Genomic DNA, 21,862 nt, shown 5'->3' on the forward strand with positions numbered 1-21,862 from the left:
AAGAATCTTTTACTATTATTTAATGATAGAAGTTCTCTGATTCAGCTCCGAGTAGGAAGATCTGAACTTCTCCCATTTTCATCCAGAGTTTTGAGCCACTGGAGGGAAACATCTGTTTCCAAGTACTACCTGTAACATTATATACGGGTTTAGACATGCAGGGTTATGAGTGTGGATCGGTGTATTCTGTTAGACATCTTTCCTTATCAGTTAATATATTTGCATACATTCATTACTCATAGAAGGTTAAGAAATATTGTCTAACTGGATTCTGTTCTTAGGAATCGGTAATTTCCATTAGTAGCCTCGTTTGGGAAGCCAGTGGGTTAACCTAAAACATGCTGAAATGAATTTATAGGAGCAACTTCAGAAGTTATCAAGTCACCTAGTGAATGGCATTTTGGTTTTTTATAATGTTTTTGATTACCTGCAATCTTCATTCACCTTTAAAGCTGGATGTTATACCAACTTTGAATTCCAGCAGGTAGTCCAGAAACTTGGAAGAGCTGAAGACATGTCCATAAAGATTTTACCAGCTTTTGCAGTTGATAAGGACTGAAAAGAGAGGGAAATATGGATGGATTTTTAAAGTAACATTGTCTCTTTTCCTGTTACTGATGGACACTCTCACTAGGTACTACGGATTTTGTATGGGTCCAGTTTGGTATTAAATAGCTTCAACAATAATTCCGTTTAACTGTGAGCATTTATCTCAGCTCTGCAACTGCCTGTGTAAAGACAGCCACTGCAATGAGGTGGCATGGATTTTAATTTTTCTTCATAATTACTCAGGTGGATTAATCTAAAAATTAAATCTCTAATCCATTCACTCCAGGCCTCCTTCCTAGTCAGTAAGAGTAAACATCTTCAAAGGGTGGCACATTTCATTTTAGAGTACATCTCCTTATGGAAAGATTTGAAACTTTTTCTCAGCGACTGAGAATTAAAGACCCAGTTGAATGTCTCCTGAAATAACTGTTTCCCTTACAAGAACATAAACAGCATTGGACATCTGGCCTCTAGTCTGTCAATGTAGATACATGGCAATTGAGATTATTCACCTTAAAGCTGCTCAGCTGTTTTGCAGTGTTAGCAGGCTGTCTCCAAGGTAGATTGCAATTGTCTTGCAAACTGTATTCTAAACCACCTTAGCTTTTATGAATTTTTTTAAGAATAGTATTAAAGTTTCGATTTGCTTTTAGTATGAAATTTTTTGAGGTTTTTCAGTTAAGTCAATTCACTCCCCAAAATATTTACTTTTTAAATTTTAAACAGCTTATAGCTTTACTCTCCTGTTGTTCAGATTTATTAGTTGTCCATTACCATAGTAATATTCTGCAGTTTACTTAATGAAAACCACTCACACCCTCTGAAATGACCAATCCTGAAGGAAAATCCTAGAGTAAAGGAAAAAAAGCCTGTCTTAATAGTTTTGTTTCTGTTCTCAGAGAAGCTGACAAACTTAACATGACCTGTAACAGCACAGAGAAAAGTATTTAAACACTGGTTAGAGCTGAAAAATTCAGATACATATTTCATATTCCCATTTTTGGGGGGAAAAATCAGAAAGAAAGAAGTCTTGAAAACAGCTGTTTTAAGATGCAAACAGCAATAATTTAGAAAAATTTTATCAAATAAGTAAGATACCTTCAAAAGATGTTTGGCTGTTGGAAACCATTGTATGCAAAATGAAAACTGCAAAGCAGCCACTTGGATTTCACCGTGCTTTGGTCACCATGCTGGAGTAAACCTCAGCTATTGCTTGCTTTGGTCAGAGGGTCTTCTAGGCTGAAGTTGTTTATTAACCACTAAAAGCTAAGCTTTTCTTTCTCTCTATAATTGTGGCAACCACTAAAATAAGTAGAAATATCTTGAAAAATTATATGCTGTTCAGAGAAAGCTGCTTAAACCTCTGTTTCTGTACAGCGTTCAAAATAATATTGATTTTACGATGGATAGGAAACTATGCAGCCAACAAACCCCATAATTTCTGGAGTATCCCTGAATTCATAGCAGATACAGACCATGAAAATAATGTGTTACATGTGAGCTTATTTCTGTGGCTTTTTTTTTCTTAACCAACCACAAAAGAAGACATTTGAGAGCACATTTCTTGTCTTGATCAAGACAAAGTACAATGTCACACACTTAAAGCTGGATCTTCAGTAATATAAACCCATGCCTGCAGTGTCTGAAGGCTTCTTTCTTATAGTTGTTAGCAGAATTGGTTGACTGTATTTCTACCAGCTGACATGAAAAATCCAGAATTAATGTAGTTACCTAATACTATAAGAAAAACCCTGTAACAATTCTTGTACCAGCTGGTTTTGTGGGTTTTTTTCAACGGTGGTTTTCCATCTTTATAGCTCTGAATTCCCTCCTAAAAGCATAAAGTACTCATTTTCTTCAGTTACTGTATTCTGATAAAAATTTTTGTCAGGCTGATGTTTTCTTAAACTTAATTTGTTGCTGAATTTGCTAGGCTTTATATGGCAAGAGTATGTTGTGCCAGATTAACCTGAAAGATTAGATCCTGACATTACGAAATCTTGACAGTACAAGAACTGCAAGGTATATGATGAGGAGACTGGAGTATACTGGGCTCTCAAAAATGTTACCAAGTTGTAAGAGGCTACTAGTAACGTTTCTGAAAACTTGGTTAGATCTTAACACTTTCTTTAGTTTCTTAGTTACAAAAGCCAGAATTTGTGAATCATAAAGTCAGGCTATTGTTAATACAGTAAAAATTAGAATCTTAAAATGAACCTGGGTGATGTTGAGGGTCTCACATGGAGAAAGAGAGTACAGTCTAAGTGGGTGAAGTACAAGGTTATATAGCTAGGAACTAGTAACTTTTTTTTTTTTTACATAAGATTATAGCTTATTAGTTGGGCAAAAGAGGAAGAGCTAGTGTATCAGTTACACAACTGAGCACAAGGTATCACCAACATCATGGAGTTGGTTAAAAAGACAAGTGTGTTTGGAGAGACCCTTACAGTAGAAATAGTAAGTACTTATTTTATTGTAGAAGATAAGTGGTAGCCATCCCATGTGGAATATTGTATATAAGTGTGGTTGACTAGTTTTAAGAAAAAAACAATGAAACCAAAGTGAGTGAGGAGCTGCTCGGGTAATCGGGAGGTGCGGAGAGCCAGCTGTATGAAGATAGCCTGAAAGCGCCTGCCTTCTTCCCGCTATCAAAATGAAGGCTACAGGAATGTCAGTCCTGTTTATAAATTTACTGGAGAAATGAGCAAAGGTAACCAGCAGAAAAGGACCTATTTTACTAAAGTAATGCTGGGGAAAAATAATGTATGAATTAATTTAGGCTTGAAATTAGAAAAAGGGGTTTAAGATCACCTGCCATACAGACAGAGTGGGGATAAAAACCAACAGTAACTGCAATATGACTACAGTACAGTATAATACATGATCAATTTATGATAGAAACTGTGGCATTCTATGATGGCAGATTCTGAGACCTCATCAAATCTTGTGTCTTTATGCTCTCTCAGAAGTTCAGGAAAGCAAAACAGTTCAGCTGGGCATGGCCTGGTGGTCTCATTTATCGAGGGGAAATCAGACGCATGGGCTGGTGGGAGCAGGAATTGCCCTGACTGGATAACTGTTGTTTAAAAATGTGTCTTGGTTTTGTGGTTGCACAGCTGGCAGAGCACATCAGTGTCAGTGCACCTAATCCCTGACTTCTGCCATCAGTAGTGACTTTATGTGACGGGAAATGTGATTTGAACAACGGTGAGTTTGGCCACCAGCAAAGCAAATGGACCTAAATAAAAGCTCAGACTTCCACAGAACTCTGCTTTTTGGTTTCTCTCTTTATGCTTCCTCTTGTATATCATATATCACAGTCTCTGTGATTGTAAATGGCTAGAGTTTATGCTATTATATAATTACAGTACTGGATACAGGGCAAAACAAGAAGCCCAATGTGCTTCGAAAAATGTGTTATATATCGAAAAAATCAGCTGACATAGAGACCTTTAATTCTTAAATGATCCTGCTTCAATATAATAGCTGTGGATTTTTTTTTTTTTTTCAGGGGAGGAAGGTTAAGATGCCTGTTTACTAATTAGCTTCACAGAATCAGACCTTGTCAATAGTAAAATAATCTTCATTTGCACTATAGTTCTATTTTATCTTTGTGATACTGAATGCCATTTGTTAGTGATCTCCTGTAGAATGCAGCTTGTGTTGATAGATTAATCTCAGCAAAAATGTTACTTATTGAATAAACTGAGAAAGAACTTCCTAACGTACTTACATGAGGGGAACATTTTTATTTTTACTGTTTAGCAGTCATATAGAGGGAAAAGAAAATCTCAGCTTGAAATGAGTTGCAGTTTCCTTTTTGCTATATTACCAATGGCTTATTTTTACATTTCATTCATGGCAACTGTCCTTTGAGTGCTAACTGTGTGTAACTGAAAAGAAGAAAAATTGTGCTAGGTGCTTCATTAACTAAGGTAGCTGTGTAGGTATTTTCCTTTTCACTCTGTTTCTTCATTAGGAAATTTGCTATACAATTGATAACATTGGTGGAAGAGATAGACTAGGTTATGTAAAAGATTTATAGTTTTGGCTGTAAAGCAGAAAGTTTGCTAGTGGAGTGAAAATTAAAATTTCATAATTGATTTAGTGTAAAAGTAAAGTTCACATTATCATTTTAAGTACGAAATTTATTTAAACAGTCATTTCTAAGACCAAGTTAAATACTTGGGCTTAATCCAATGAAAACTTAAGTGAGACTCCTAGAATATACAGTTAACCTCTGCCATTATGTTTTTCTATTGTATAAAAATAATTAATTCTGTTACCTGTATTTCTGTTCTTCAGTTTTGCTGGATATTTCATAGGTCCCATGCATTTGTTTGTACATGCACATGTACTTCATTAACGCTTCAAAATCAGGTGAAAAATTTTGAATTGTTAATTCTGGGATAAATGTAAACTAAAATTTCATAGCCTCTGAAATATATTATTCCTGGTCTTCATTTTTAGACCAGTTTTTAAATTAAGAGATGTAATTCTAACTGTTTAGGTAGTTTTATTAAACATTTTAAAATGAAAGTGTTTCATTTACAGTACATTTCTTGGTCTTTTGTAACAGAGTTGCATTAACTTTTTATAGCTGGGAAAATTAATAAAGTATTAATTTTTTCTTTTCTTTGAGGTTTTGGTTTGGTTTTGATTTTTGTTTTTCTTTTTTTGCTTTCTCTTAGTTTTTTTGGCAATTCTTCTTTACAGTGGAATAGCAGTGTAGCCTGTTTGTGTGAAGAGTAATGTAGTGAAAAATGATAAAAACTAAAAAAAAAATACATCTCTCTAGCAAAGAAACTAATTATTGTAAGAAAGTTGGGCCTAACTTTATATAAAGATTTGAAGTTTGTATGATAAAATAATTCTTTCGTACTTTTTAAGTCAGCCTGTACCCAAAAGCTCAGTCTCCAGTATGGTTCATTCAGTGTTTCTGAGTATTTTTTGCATAAACCTTTATACTTTCTGTAAAACCTCACTGCATTTCTCTCCAATTTTTTACACTTTTTCTGTAAAATAAAAATTGCCTCTTTATACTTACCAGTCAGCTTTCCTAACAGTTACTTTTGCCATTATATGAGAGGGTATTTAATATAGGAGTTGAAGCTTTGCACTAGAATTCTTCCACCTGTGGGTTTGAATCATCAAGCAGCTTCCTATAAATTAAATAAGTAAGTAAAATGGCAGCTTGGTTTAAAGAATACACTATAAAATTCCTTATACTTCTGGTTTTAGTAATCTTAATATTTCTCCCCTGCTCCGAGTCCATTTTACAAAGACGATAATGTTAAAAAACGCTGTGGAAAAATACTAGATAAGCCCCAACCTTTTCATGGGTGGACGGGATAATTCCTTTGTACTTGCCTCTGCCTGGCCACGCTGTGGGTTTGCACTGGAGAAGTGTTTGGTGACGGTCACTCAGAGTGACAGCAGCATTCTCACTGTGCTGTCCCAAAATGCAAATGCTTCGGTATAAAATGGGAAATATGCTGGTTTAAATTGTTTAATAACAGCAGTTGAAATTGTATTTCCTTTGAATTTTATTACTGTGTGTTGAGTGAAGTACTTCTGTGAGGATTTTACTGTGCCAGATACGTAGATTGACAAGGCTGCCTTTGCAAGAATCTCTCAGCTGCCTAAACAGCTGTAAAAATAAAAATACCACTCACTGGCTATTAAAACTCTTAACAGCAAATCCTTCCTGTCACTTCTGGCATGTTGAAATTAACCAGGGGATGTTTTTGCAAAATAATTAAATAAGTAATTAGGATGGTAGGTGGTAGAGGATGATCTAAAAGTATAAAATCTGATTATATTGGTAGGATATTTCTAGTGTTGTGATTAAACGGTGTGGGTTGTAATTAGGAGGATGATCCTCACTTTAGAAGCTTAACAACTGTTTAATATATTGCTCATTCATGTGGAAAAATGACTTGTAATCCACAAACGTTTTCACATATGAATAATTTTACACAGGCACTTTCGCTCCATTGATTTCACTTGGATTATTCACCTGTGTTAACATATATGTAACAGCTGGCAGGATCATTGACTGAACAGATGAGTTCGTAATGCCAAGTAACTACATAAAGCAAGTATCTTCAGATATTCATGGGTCTGGGAAGTCATTCTAACTGTCTGTGGGGCTTAGGGCATGCTTTTAGAAAACGTGTGGGTCCCGATGCAAATATTCGTAATTGCCACTTCAGGAAAGTAAACTTGGAATATCCTATAGAATAACATAATTTGTAGTGAATGTGCTGTAAGGTTGTTTGCTACTTTACAGAATAAATAACTTGAATTTGAAGAATTTTGTTGTATTTTGGGTATATACTGTATAGCATATGTCATTTGTAGGAAACACCTTAGATTGTTTCAGTTATGGTGTTGCAATAATTGCCTAGGAAAAAATAGTGTTTCTAGCACTTGTAGTAAAAAGATGGGAAGGGATCATCAAGTGGATTACCATTAAATATCAAAAAATCCTACTTGCCAAAGAGCGTTGTTAGGGTTCATTTAAGGCAGTAGTGTATTCTAGCAACCTGGAAGTCCTGTTGCATCCTCTCGAGCGTATCTGTCTTGTGCCATTTATCTTGTGGAGAAGAATCACGCTGGCTGCTGGACCTCATGCCCTAAACAATACAAATTATACATTTACTGGGAAAAACTTGATTTCTGTCAGTGTGTCATTCTGAATTGAATATTATTTCAGTTCTGGTCCTAGACTCCACCAGGTTGGATTTAAAATGTGTAAAAGTTTCATGGAAGGGCTTAGCCTTTTGCATAAAACATAGGATGGGATGGGAAGAAGTGAAAATTACTTTTTATTTGTTTGCCTCCTCTTGTGGGAAGGATAAGCAGTTTGGTTTGTGGGGGGGTTTTTTGTTTTTGTAAATACCTTGGGAATGCGGGGCTGATTTTTTTGTGCAGTTCTACCAGCAAGGCAACTAAGCTACTGATGAAGGCTCTAATCCCAACAGCTTCAAGTTAATGCTGTTGCTGTGAATGTTTGTTGGAGTGGTTGTGTTGTAAACTTGATAAAAATTTAAGAAACAATATCCATCTTGCATTGGGTTATTAAAGATTTTTCTGTTCATTTGTGAAGCTAGCCACAATGAAATTTGAAGACAGTCTTCAAATCCTTGTGTGAATGAGAACTTAACTGCATCAGGCAGCCATTGCTAAGATAGCTGGTGTTGTCTTAAGCAATGCAACTAGTGAAGTTCAAAAGAAATGTAAAATAAGTAAGAAATAAAATACTCTTGAGTCCATATAAAAGTCTTCAATGTATAACGGGGTTATGTTATATAAATGAATAGTGATGAGACCCTCTGTAAAATCTAAGATAGATAAACATGTCACTTGGTGTCTCCTGTCAGCTGCAAAACATTGAAGCTGGAGAAGTTAGTTTCAGTTCTCCCTCTTGGAAACTGCAGAACCTTTTACATTCACCGTGAATATTTCATAAGCAGTAACGTTATTCTGCCTGTAAGCAGTTCAGTGCAGCATAAGTGAAGGACAAAAGGTATGACTCCCCCAAAACAATGCATGTGGATTTTAAAAACGAAATTCAGCTCATAACGAGGTGTCTGTCCTGAACTGCTGGTCAAATCCTCTTTCGGAGTGTTTACAACTCCAGAGGTACAAGTGACAACGACGACAACATTATCCTCATGTGTTTTACTTGTCTAATTATGCGCATTCCTTTCTGTGAAATGGAAGTAGTGAGCTTCACAGGGTAAATTGGTTATTTTTTAATATAAAGAAATTGCAATTGGTCTGGAAAAATATGCAACATAAACATTTTTCAGTGACTTGAATTAAAACATATTTTCATTGTCATTAGTTTCATCAGCTGATGATGTGCCAGGAGCAAAACACGCAAATACATATCTGCACTGAAAGTCAACTGAGTATGCAGGATTACAGAAAAATAACATATGGGATGCTCTAGATACTGATTTTTCAGAAAAAAGTGCATTTAATATTTCAGTCAACTTGTGGATTCTTTACTTCTATGTGACAGAAAAAGCCTGTATTAACAGCATTGGCTTGCAAGACAGCTGCTGGTGTGTAGCTACCCCATAGCTGCTGTAATGACCTAACATCATCTTATAGGATTGCAGTTAAAGCCATAGCACCAAAAATTCTATCCTGCCTGAAGAAAGCAGTTTCAGAAATACTTTATTTAGTACATAGGAATGCTTGTATTCTTACAAGTCTGGGTTACTTCCACTTGTATTATTTTCATTTTACGTTGCTTGCAATATTTAAACATCTTTTTGTTCAAATTCCTTGAACATTTATTGGGAAACCTTTAAAGTATATGGTATATAGTAGAAACACATTTTCAAAAAGTGTGTGTGTGTTGTATAGAAGGAATTTATATTAACCTCTCACCATCCTCCCCACCCAGTCCTATGTGTTTCTTTCGATGAAGACAACATTTCAAGTACACATGCACTCCCTTTCTTTTCTAGTAAAGATACTCATACAGAGAATTCATATATCAAGCTTTTTTAAATTGCGACGAGTATCATAATGCAGCATCTCATAGATAATTTAAAAAAGGTTTAAGTAATGAAGTATTTAAGTATTAAAACAGGATTAAGAATTACTCTTAAAATGTTGCATTATGTTGTATTTGTCTGTATTCTAAAAGTGCTGTGGTCAGAAATATATTCACTGCTAATACATTCAATGCTTGTGATTGAAAATAGCTGAAATAAATTCTTATTTTAGCATGATGGATTTAAGAGGGATGTGAATTATTTGGAAAGACTTTTCTTGATTTTATGTTACAATACTTCATCTTTTGTATAGTAAATTTGACTTCATATATAAATTGTTTGATGTGATTCAGTACTATAAAGCCAATATTTACCATTAATTGCTTTTTAATGGTAACAAGCCAATGAATTACAGAGAACAGACTTTTTTTCCCCTAAGTGCTTCTTTATTTTTTAATTGCTGATGTATTTTGTAAATAAAAATATTATCTGCTTGGCAATCATAAGATAAATAATTTTAGCAATGAATTATTTCTCTGTATTTGACAAGACATTAATTATGTAAATTCAAAAAATTGGTAACATAAAATGTATCATTGCAAGCTGTGCTAAGTTATAAAAGGATTTTTTTAAAGTGATCTGAAAAAGGGGAAGACTCTGATAGAAGTTAAACCTTTACAACATATAACTGCAGAGCTCTCTGAGGAAAAATTGTATCACTATTGTAACTATCAGGAAAAGTTTTGTAAAAGTATTTTAAGACGAATATGGCTAAGCTGTTGGAAAAAAATGCTCCTTCTAAAGAGACAGATATATATATCTCAACTTGAAAATATCTTGTGGGTGTATAGTACATATGTAGCTCATAGAAGCGACTATTCATAAGAACGTAGTATATATGTGTTATCAGAGAAAATTCTGTTTAAAACTTGTAGCATTTGGTCCTTACAGCTGTCAAGGAGAGTACTGTGCTACAATTGTGAGACATAAGAAAACTGCAGATGCTTGACTTTTCTGTTATTGAAAGTAAACTGTTCAAATTGGACATTTTTTTTAAGCAGAAACCAAAGAAAAATACCTTTAATCTATATTTAGTGTCAGCTTTATTGCGTGAAATCCCCTTTTATAAAGTAGGGTTTGATCGACTACCTCTTTGGAAAGCTTCTTGTGAAAATCTGTATCTAAGCTTTGACGTAAAAAATAGGTTTTGTTGTCAATGAGATGATCATGCTCATTACTAAACTATAGTAGGATTCATCTCATTCTTATAATAATGTGTAATTTACAGTTGAAAAGCCATCTGAGGAAGTATTAGATAATATAAATGCAACAGTCATCTATAAAGTGATATGGAATAAGTTTTCTTAACTGTTTGAGCCTCACACTTTAATTTATGACAACAGCATAAATAAATCAGAATAAAAATATCAGACCAGAAAGTGAAACTCTAATGTGGTAAGAGTTTTCTTTCTGAAAAGTCCTTCAAATATGTGTGTGGGTTTTTTAAATTTTATAATCTATAGATGAGATGGCAAAATTCAGAGTTCTAACTGACAGAAACCACAACTGAATTAAACCTTTGCACCTAGTCACTGAGTTCCTGGGTCTAAATTTTGTAGTTATTGTCAGCAGAAAAATAAGTAGTCTTGCATGAAAAACGTTCCTGCAGTTCACCTTGTGTAATGGACCTTAACCTGATGTTTAGCCATCTTTTTATTATGATAGCTATAATACCAAAAGAAATATTAAAATTTCTATCAAGCTCTGCCTGTTCATATTAGTCTTTAAAATCGACTTTTTTTTTTGTCATCCTACAGAAAGTAAATTTCTGTACTGAAAAAAGGAGTTGTAAAATCAGTGTTCTCATACAGCAACTCTGTAGTCATGTGATATTCTCGTAGCTCTTAATTTTTTGAGTACCTATAGTGTTGCAAAATAAGAATAGCATGGGAGAGACCCCTGGGACATAAAATGTTGCAGCAGAAATTATTCATTTTTAAAGGAAAGTTTTCTCACCTTAGGGAGTATTCTACAGAGTAGTAGAATTTAAAAATATAAAAAAATATTTCCTTTTTACTGATTTTAATCCATGTCAGTCAGAGGGGGGAAATGAAATAGATCCAAAAGATATGAAAGTAAAGAGAATAAGACCAAAATAGGATAATTAAGGGGAAAAGTATCAGTTTGGAATTGTCTGTCTTGCTAGCTGCACATTAAATAGTGTCATTTACTGGTACTTACCAAAGTGTTTGCATATGGAGGTTTGTTTACGATGAATATGTAGGTTGATAGAAATTCCCTTCAGAGGAAGGATGTTCTGGAGCAATAAGCTCTTCAACTATTTTCTTCTTGGCCAGATGCCTACAAGCACTTCCCCTAAAGTGCGGACCAGATTGCTTTATTTTTCTATACGTTGCAGAAGGATGAGTAATGTTTTCTTTCAGTAATGCCCAATGATGGGTTTTTGTTTTCTTACTTTATCCTTTTTGTATAATTGCATATGTCTATAAATGCCTGCAATTCTCAGTTGTACATGGTTTTTAAGAGTTTTGCACTCAGAACACTGATTTAGGAATGGGTACCTGAATCTTTGATAAGAGTAAAACGTACACTTAAATAAAGCTAAAATAAACTTGGATGAAGTTTTCCATATTAGCATACTAGAATATTATAATCTGGGGAGATAGAGGGCATGTACCCAGTACTAGAGGATGCATTTCAAATATGATCATGCAACATCTAGCAAGTCCTTGGTTTTAGCATCTATTCTAAAAATCAAGGCATAAGATTGTTTTGAAATGGTGCGTGTGATACATTTGGCTGATTGCTATGAATTTCAAGAACAGATTTTTAGTGGGACCTGTGCTCTTAAATTTTTTTGAGAAGTCTTCCTAAATGTGTATTAAGCATCAAATGTTGAGGTGAAATAATGTGACCAATTGAAATGCCTTTATAGAATATAATAATGTGTTTTCCAGGAATCTTTGAGTGGAATTCAGGCAAATTAAGGTAATTGGTAAAGGTCATATTGAATATCTGAGGCCAGAATTTGACATCTGCAGTTAGGAAGAACGACAACTTTAATGTTTTGTCTGAATTTTTTTTAAATTAAGACAATTTGGATATTAGGCTAATAACTATATCTGCTCCCTTACAAGCATTTTTTTTCTAACAAGCCAGTAATTTTTTACTTCAGTTGAATTTTGGAAGTTAGTGGATATTGTACTAAATAAGTATGATTTTTTTCATACTGATTTTCAAAACTGAATTTAAAACATTTTACACTGAATCAGAAATCCCACGCCTACTATTTTCCTTCCCAAACCATTTAATTTTTAAGTTTTTTTCCTGAGGTCTTTCCTTGAAAGATGTCAAATTGTTTAAACAGCGTCTCTGAAATAGGCAGGGAGTTACCGAAGGCTGTAAGCTTCCATTCCCCTATTGTGCAAGAGCACTTTGGGCCAGTACCAGCCCTTATATGCCCAAGTAGTATGGAGTAAATCCACTTAATTTAAAATTTTGACCTTCTATCACTCTTTTAAATACTGTGGTAGACTTGTTCTGATAGGCTTGTACAATGGATGTCTGCTAATTAGTCTTAAGAAGAGCTGGATGTTGAGTATTTAATATTCTCACTCATGTTTCTCTACAACGTGGCTGCGCAGGTGCAAGTAGTTTGGCACAGCAATATGTACAGCAGATGTGGAAGTATCATATTCAGGATGAGGTGGACTCATGTTTTTCCTACAGTCTAACTTTTAGCAGCAAGTGCAAACAAGAATTCGTGTAAGGCAGGCTATTTGATGGGCTGATCACTTAAGTGCTCTTCAAGCTCAAAAGGGAAGATCAGTTAGAAATATGTCTATAGACTATATTAATTTTTTTATATTAGGATATAAATCTTGCAAACACTATGATTTTTCAAAATTTAATGCCATCTACTGAAGAATGTAATCTCATTTGGTCAGATTACAGTTAATGCCATCAAGCAGGCAGTTTCGTATTCTGTAACTTCGAAAGTTTGGTTTGATTTGGATTTAAAGGGCACAACTGAATATATCATCCCATAAATTAGAACTTATTCCAGAGATAAGTTAAAACGCCATGAACTGATAAATTTTATTAGTTGTGTTTTAAACAAAACTGGCTCCAAACCTGATTATAGATCATTATAAGCAAAGACCTCAGTCCTAAAAAAGACTTGCTGCATATTTAGATGTACCCGAAGCACAGCTGCTAAAGTGATAGTATCTTCTATCAAACCACCTTACATTGTTATATATATAAAAAAAAAAAAAAAGGACATGATTTCCCTCTAAATCACCTTATTAAGATATTTTCTTAAGCTTGTTTTCTATGACTGCTTATGTGTAAAATGTGTGGATTTGTGATTTTTTGGTTTTTGTGGACCAAATACTTAGCATATGGCAGGACTATCAGTGTGAATCTATGAGTAAATCTAGCCATCTTACTATGAGCATGGTGCAAGTCATAAAAACATTAGCTTTATTACATTTTGAATGAGAACTGTGATGCTAAGGTCAAGTGTTTGCCACACTCTTAGCAAGATCAAGGCTCTTGTCTCTTTCCAATACTTCTACATTGTGAAGTAAAAGTACATTTTCTTGATTGCTTTCAAATAACTTACTCTGATGATAATTTTATACTCCACCTTCTGGATTATGATTTTATTTCCACTATATTAAAAAAAAATCTTAAAAGCTTTTATTCTTTACAATTTGCTTTTATCAATATTCTTGCAAATATTGTCAGTAAATCTGCCAATTAAATAATGTCAACTGAATCATCTTCATTTTGCTAGGTCTGCAGCATTTCTGTTGTTACTGTGGTCATTGACTTACTCCAGTAAGTTCCATAACCAACACATCAACTGACCTAATCCTGCATCTGTAAAATGTATGCATCAATAACGTAACTATCCTCTGCATAATAACATATACATGTCTATAGGATTTACCCATGACTTTAGGTATGGCCGGTAAGGTAAAAAATACATCCGAAGATGATCTTAACAATCGGGGGTTGGACTAGGTGATCTTTGGTGGCCCCTTCCAACCCAACCCATTCTGTGATGGTACTCTAAAAACTGTAAGCAGCTTATTCAGTGTATTGTTATACAAATTTTATCAGTTTGCTAGGAAAATTACTTTTTCCATGCTAAACTATTACAGTGTGAAATTCTGTGCATGGCACTATTACAGTCAGAGCCATTTGTGTGTGAATCTTTGTGAAACTGTGTTGATTTCAGTCAGATAATGGGTAAGCAGAGACTTTCCCTCATGGATTTGGCTGGTGGCTTGGGTCTGGTTTTTTCTGCCTCTGAAGTATTTTACTTATACAGTGCAATAACTTAGTTAAAAATCCCTGGCTGCTGCTTGGGCTGCTGAAGGTGCAATGCTGCTCTCTGCGTGGATGCCCAGTGTATGGGGAATATGGCAGTAAATATTTTCAGTGAAACTAATGAACTTTCTCTCCAAGGTTCGTGTGGGATGAGCTGTTATCACAGAGCGGTTATGATGTAAACCAAAGGTCTCTCCTAGGTAGCGGTCCTGTGTCAGGTACTCTGAAACAGCAATGCAGGACTGGAAGGCTGTGGGTCTAGAATATACTTGTACGTTTTGGTGTAATGCAATTTCACAGGTGGTCTGGGCAGTCAGTTTGGGGATGGTCCGAAAGCTATTGCTTTGTCCTATTGGGCAGTCACAACATGGGAACCAAGGACTGTTAAGTATCAAAAATATCTTTGCCAGCAGGTTGGGGTAGGACATCATGATCTACCTCATGGACGGGTAAAGGATTTAATACACACTACTTCCCAGCATTTTGTACTAATGCGAATCTTTACAAAGAAAAGCAAAGGAGTGCCTGAAAGCGGAGCTCAAAAATTCTTTATATTGTTTGCATATATTATTGCCTCAGACCTATTTGGACTCTGAAGTTTTCTAGGTGACTTAGTTCACTGTTAAATGTCATGACGCTGTGTGCGATCACACAACCTCTTGGACTTTTTACGTCCATCTGTCTTTCAGAAATCTGCCACTACACAATGCACCGAAGTGCTAGCTGGAGCAAAAGGTTGTAATAATCTCAGTATGTTATGAGTACCTTCTATGCTGCCAAATACTGTGATGTATAGAAAGCACAGTAAATTAGAGTTAGGCTGCTGTGGACTGCAAGGCAACATGCATTCAAAACAGTTCATCAGTCTGAGAAAATACTTAGCACTTTGCTGCAGAAGAGCATAGCTCTTTGACTGTTTTCTTTGTGGGCCTGGTGAAAAAGGACGGGTAGATAATCCTTCACCTTCCGTTTTGCTGAGCCGAGTACAGGGGAAGTTGGCCAGGATGTCTCAGTTGCTGCAGTCCATAAAGGAGAGGCCAGGAGGAGACAGGTTTTGTCTCTTCATTTGTCTGCTCTGGAAAGCAAATACATATGCCAAAGATCTGGGGAGAAAGGGAACTGATAATTAGCATCAGCGTCAGTTTGATCTGGCGAAGTTATTTCTGCATCTGCTTCTTGTAGATTCTCATGGTCCGTGCCATCACTCTGGTACCTGAGAGTGGGAAGATTGAAAGCCCACTATTTATTTGGTTATTAAAGCTGGTAACGTTACACATACTTCCACAGGTTACTTCCAAATTAATATGGTGTATTTGTAATATTTTGCACCCTACTAGGTTGACTAATGAAACTCTCACAGTCGTTGCCAAATCCGATCTCCAAATAGAACACAAGTTGTGGGGTTTTGTGTACTGCATGGATTTGATTCAAGGGTTAGAGATATGCAAATCCACTTGAGTTCAAATTCGTAATTTCCATAGCTGCTTAATGCTTCTCAGACAGAGTCTTATATCATCTAAGGGTTCAAAGAAGTTTGAATATGATGTTCATGTATCCAGCAAATAATACACACTCTTAGATTATGTAATTTTTCTATATAAGTGGCACAGGAAAGAAACTCTTACTCCTTTGTTCCTAAAATACTTGTTTCTTGGCAGCACTTCTCTGGATGTATAGGAGATGTACTAAATATAACCTGCCTATGATTTAATGCAGCACACATGTAGAAAATGAAAATAACATTAACACAGGTTGTTATTTTAATATGGACCTTTGAGCAAAAGAAAGCACTGTTCTGGTCTGGACTGCTTATGCTGTGATATAAATAGAAGGTTTGAGTTTCCAGGACAGTCAGTCTGGCAAAGTTCATTCGACCTCAATTTGTGATGCAAGACTCCTGAAAATAATGGCCTCACTAACATTTATTCTGTATTTCTGTTAATAGGAGGAATGCTTTTTGAATTTAGAAGCTCCTATTTCAAGAGTATGTGGCTATGACACTCCTTTCCCTCACATCTTTGAGCCTTTCTACATCCCAGACAAATGGAAATGCTATGATGCTCTTCGAAAAATGATTAATTACTGAGCAGTAGTACAGGTGAGAAATAACGTCTTATATGGACAGTTTGCCTGTAAGGATTCTGACGGAGTGATTGCAAGGTTTGGGGCTAAAGTGCTACTCATTTATTTATTTATAACAAGAATTGCCTCTTGTGGCTTTGGGCCTTTGGTCTTAAAGTCATCTGAATATTTTTAAGTAGTGCCATTGAAGTCAGTGTTTAAAATTAATTACCTTGCTTAATCTTTAAAATTAATTACCTTGCTTAATGAATCTGTAAATTAAATGTCTTGTATCCTGAGAAGTGAAAAGAATGTAAAGTGAAAGGTGAAAGGAATATTAATGCACAGAATATATTTTCACCTATATTAGAAGGCTTACAATTATTTCATAGGCAAACCATAGCGTAAAATCTGATAATTTTTTACTCTTCAGGGTGGTGTGTAAACCTGTGAGGTACTAATAAGGCCCAATTTACACCAAATATAGGCACTGCATAGCAAACATACGCAGAGCATTGAAAATACATGGAGTATCTGTAGTATCTTACAGTTCTGTTCAAATACAAGGCTTATATTTAATATTTATTCTAAAAATAATTTTTATTTATAATCTTTTATGTAATTTGGTCATGCTTGAAGATTTCTGTTTGCAGAGCCCTTCAGGCACCAGGCCTGTGAAGTAATATATATTTCTATTACATGTCTATTAATCACAGTCTGTAACATCTTTTGTCTTTGTTTCATTGTAATAGAATACTAAGTAGCATTAGACTGTGCAGCGGCCAACCAGGACTTAGTATTGTGCGTTGCTGCGGGAGAACTTCTGTTGCTTAATGACTGAAGTTTAATAGTTAGGAAATGTGTCAACGCCTGGTATTCTCTGCTTCCCTTTAACTAAGTGAATCAAGTACCCTAGTTTTTGACAATAAGTCTTGATGGGTCTTGTACATCTGAACTAAAAGGAAAAGAAGAAATCAACAGGCCTGTTTTCCTTTGGAATAAGGAGATCCTGTAATAGGTAGGCAGGGGATTTTTAGCTGTGGAGGGGAGGGCCAAGGTGGCCCCTATATTACGGGCGCCCTCTCGTGTCCATTTTACCTGTACCTTAAGCTGTGAATTAAATTTAGGGCCAGGGATAGCAGGTTGTCAATATTGTAACGTTAATCTCATTTATTTGCATACTTACTTTCAGGACAACTTTTTGCATTTCACTCTGTTTCCTTCCATAGCTGATGGTGGAGTGCCTGCGTGTGAAATGGGAACGCTACCAGTGAGGCAGTGTCTCCAAAAAATAGTGTAGTTCCACTTACAATATTTCTCTGAAATCACTTGTTATTGACACACCAGAGCATTTCCTTAGGATTAAAATTAAAGAATGTTGTGATCATTTTTTGTAGAGTATGTGGTAAATGCTCTCTCTTTCATGACACCCATCCTTGCCTTTTATCTGAGTTGAAGTAAACTTATTAAAGACTTACTTTCTTTTTTGTTTGGCGTCTCTGTAATAAGGTCAGTGAAGCTTTCCTGAAGAGCATGGGTTGTATCTGCTCTTTGAGGCGAGTTACAGGGCCATGCTAGGTAACCTCTACTCTGTTCCTTTCCAAAGGAAACCAAAGGACCAAATATTTTTACCTCTGTGTAAGGAAAGGGAGACAAACCGAGGATATTTGAGTGGTTCAGAGACTTAGTTTAACCCCCATTCCTCTATAGGATGGTAGAGTGAGGGAGGTATGAGGAGAAAAAAGTAGGTTCTGAGATTGCATTGAATTTGTACACAATCCAATTTCCACACTGGAAATTCACACTAAACCGTTCTGTGAAGGTATTATGAACTAAAATGTGGACAAGTCATCTGCATTTGTGTTTACATTTCTCCTGTGGACTGCACCACACATAAATATCAGAAGAGGTTATTGGCCAGCTGAAAACATGGATTTAGGATATCAAGGAGCAGGTTTATTAGGGGCTGTGTGGAAAAAAATGTAAAGACACAGAAAACTCTGCTTTCTGGTTTGTCTAAGAAAAGATCTGAATGGTGGAGCCTGTAACACGATGTCTTTTGGTTGGTGTGACTAGTTACTAGTGTTACAGAATGAGCTGCTCAGAGGTTTTTCTAAGAGAGAACCTTAATGTGCCTTGTTTTAAGGCATGTTTCAGGGGACTATCAGATTGTTCTTTCTAACATGGTCTAAAATCTCTGTAGTTTGAGTTAGAAGCTACCTGCAACTTCATTTCATGAAGTCTGCAGCAGTATGATTCCCTCCCCTTGTTACTGGGTAACACCAAGTTGTATATTGTTTTGTGGTCTACCACTATTCGAAAGTCCTCTTCAGACCCAAGAATGGGTTCTATATTAAAGCATGGGGACGCTAACTCCAAACTTATTTTTACCAGTCACAGTATGCTTTTCTTCAAGTTATTCATGTGACAAAGTCTTTCAGTCCTTATTCACACAAGGAATTATTTCTCACTTAAAGAATAAATCTGCATCTTCTTTAAAAAACAAACAAACAAAACCGTCCCTGAAGTATGTTTGGCTGTGTATACAAATGTACCTCTTACCCAGAAAGATTCCTCTCAGGCACCTGAATTAACTTTGTGTCTGAGGCTAATTCAGGGTCTCAAGCTGGATGCTACAGTCAATCATTTCTAAACTTAGCCTTGTTATCTTAAAGTACATTTGGTTTTACTCAACCTGTGTTGACAGTGTCTCACACATGCATAGCTGCTTATCTCAAGATTGACAGTACAGATGGTTTTCCTGCTCAAAGACAGCGTTTGACAATGCATACAGTATACCTCACTGATGAGACAGGCAAGAGCAAAATCCGTATCTTTCAGCAGCTTCTTAGTTATTAAAATTTATAGCTATGTTAGCTATAAGAGCAATAGCTTCCAGGTAGGCAGCTGTGTTCCAGATAACTCTTTGTAGTTGGAAAAAAGATAAAGAGAAAAGGAGCAGTGAGATTAGGATGGATATACATTTCCTGGATAGATGGAATGGTGTCTGGCTGTTCATTTGGGGGGGCGCGGCTAAAAGAAGAAACAGAAGGAAATAGCCACAGATTTTATAAAATATACTCTTATGATACACAAATATATTGAGGGTTGGATGTCACATAGAAATGGCAAACAGCCAAGTGCCTTTTTGTTACCTTTTGCAGCTTTTTCTACCACATTTGCATGTTCTGTTTTCTTGTCAAATTCTGAATTTTAAAGCTGTCACTGACAGCTGACACTTTACCTCCATGAGAGAGTGTGTGTGTGTGTGTATGTAGACACACCATTACTATTACAAATTTAGTCTCTGAAAATACAAAGTTATCACACTGAACTTCATTATGGAACTGTTTTATGGAAAATTTATTCTTGGTGCTTAAAGGTTAGGCAATGTTAGAGGATGATGGGGGGTTGATTTAAATTTATTTTTCTTTCCAAGCATGTATTTGAAGTTGTATTTCAACATCCAATACAGTTTGCTGAGAACCAGTGGTGCAGCTGGGAGGGACTTGCAAATGACAGCAATGCTTTCCCTTTCTCAACCAGTAAGTTGTGCTGGGAAACAGGAAGGGACTTTGGTTAGTGAATGTCTGTTCTTTGCACTCCTGGTTATTAGGCAGGGCTTCTCACAGGTTAACTTGAGGCACAGGAAAAATATAATTCCTCTCCCTGTTTGGTAAATAAAATATGAGAGACTGTGCAAGATCATTTCTTTTTAACCTGAGACTAACAACCAGGTTCTTTTCAACACAGAACCCCAAATGTGGCAGGCTAGACTGCCTGCCTTTTTTAATGCGCTGTCTGTAACCCACTAGAATAAACAACCTCCAGAGGCTTGAGTAGGACACAACATTCCTGGTTTATAATGTTTTCCTGCTGGATGGCAAAAATCACGCAAATGGCCAGTGAATCATGTCTTGTTCACAACCAGGGAGTAGTCCAAATATAAGATAACAGTCTACTAGCGCTACGAGTTAGTCTGTTAGTGTGGCTGTTGCAAGTCTATGCTTGCATTCAAACCTTGCTGAGAATTCATGCAAGGTCAGGAATAATGAAAGTATCTTTTAAAAAAACTATAAATGGGAAAGGTATTGACTATAGTTTCTTTACAAGACTCCTCTTCACTGTAATAGTAGATTGATAGTATATCTAGTAGAGCTTTAAAAGAACAAAACATAACACTTTGCTTAACATGCTAGAGTGGGATGGAAGACACTTCATCATAAAGTTTTTCTGTAAATGGTGGTAATTAGTGTTGTCTTTACACTGGATATCAGTTGCAGCATTTCTAATTTCTGAGTGTCTACCTTGGCAGGTTTAAAAATTTAATATAGTTTTTAATGCATAATAAGTGTTTTGTTATGGTTCACACACCTTGAGGTTAAGACAACATAAATTTAAAAAGTAAGATTGCCGTGGAGGGTGCTGTGTGTTTAAGTTGTGGATATTACTTTCAGCCTTAAGATTAGTAACTTATTTTGTCATCTTCTTCTGCAGAGATGAGAAGAACGACAGGGAAATACAGAAGCTGCCTTCAAAACTCTTGATACTTTACTCAAATCTTTTGCGTTTGGAATTCACATAGCAGACTGTTTTCTCTGAACTCAGCTATCCTTAATATTCATCTTGGCTATTCTTCAGAAAGTTCAAATCATCCTTAATTATGAAATCCGTGATGGGCAGGTGATTGCTATAATAAGTAGTTTCAGATGTATTTAAAGATATTCCAGATGTCGTATGAATGTTACACATCGCCATGCTTCACTAGGTTACATCTCTAAACTTCACTGTGTAAATATTAGAAGCAGGATTTTATTCAATAAAACATATTATGCACATGTTGTCTCTTGGTTTTGTTATTGTTTTGGGAAAACCCAAAGAAGTTATTTGAATGTGACTGTATTTTCAACAAAATAAACGTTAGACAGCCACACCAGCTTGTGCATCTGGTCTGACAGACACCTCCTTTAACCAGCGTTATTATTTCAGAGGCTTCATGTAAAATGTCCTAAATACTGATTCTCCTTCTGCAAGCGAAATGAAAACTCCATTTCTCTTGAGAAGGGAGGAGAGATTTTTTTGCTTTGTTGCTATAGGTGAGAGGCTCCATTGGTACATCTTTGCTGCAATATCTTTGTTTAATTATTTTTCCTCTAGATATGGAACGTGTCTGCTGCTAAGCAGTTGTGCAAAATGTGCCAGTTTGTCAAGAAAAGGTAACAGTACCCTGACATATTCATGCCAGTGGTGGGAGAAGAGGCAGCGCACGTACCATTTTCTGTTGGTGAGGACACAAATACGAAATTACCCCAAAGGCTCTATTATAATATTAAACCTGAATCTTTATTTTTCCTGTGTTAATATAAAGGGCACTG

The 21,862-nt window shown here is 35.7% G+C and overlaps 1 protein-coding gene across 3 annotated transcripts in view; it reads left to right on the forward strand.

Annotated features, from left to right (window-relative positions):
* The window catches only part of BCKDHB (branched chain keto acid dehydrogenase E1 subunit beta), a 131,044-nt gene extending 109,719 nt beyond the window's left edge, over window positions 1-21,325 (forward strand). The window contains exons 10-11 of one of the 3 annotated variants that reach the window (XM_069804732.1): window positions 16,372-16,524; window positions 17,717-17,982. In XM_069804732.1, the coding sequence (XP_069660833.1) occupies window positions 16,372-16,512 (141 nt within the window). In that variant the 3' untranslated portion in view covers window positions 16,513-16,524; window positions 17,717-17,982. Of the gene's footprint in view, window positions 1-16,371; window positions 16,525-17,716; window positions 17,983-20,984 lie in introns of those variants that run through there. The other 2 variants (XM_069804731.1, XM_069804734.1) reach the window with 2 other exon arrangements.
* Window positions 21,326-21,862: the final 537 nt, after the last annotated feature.

Source organism: Haliaeetus albicilla, chromosome 17, assembly GCF_947461875.1.
Source record: "Haliaeetus albicilla chromosome 17, bHalAlb1.1, whole genome shotgun sequence".
Lineage (NCBI taxonomy): Eukaryota > Metazoa > Chordata > Aves > Accipitriformes > Accipitridae > Haliaeetus > Haliaeetus albicilla.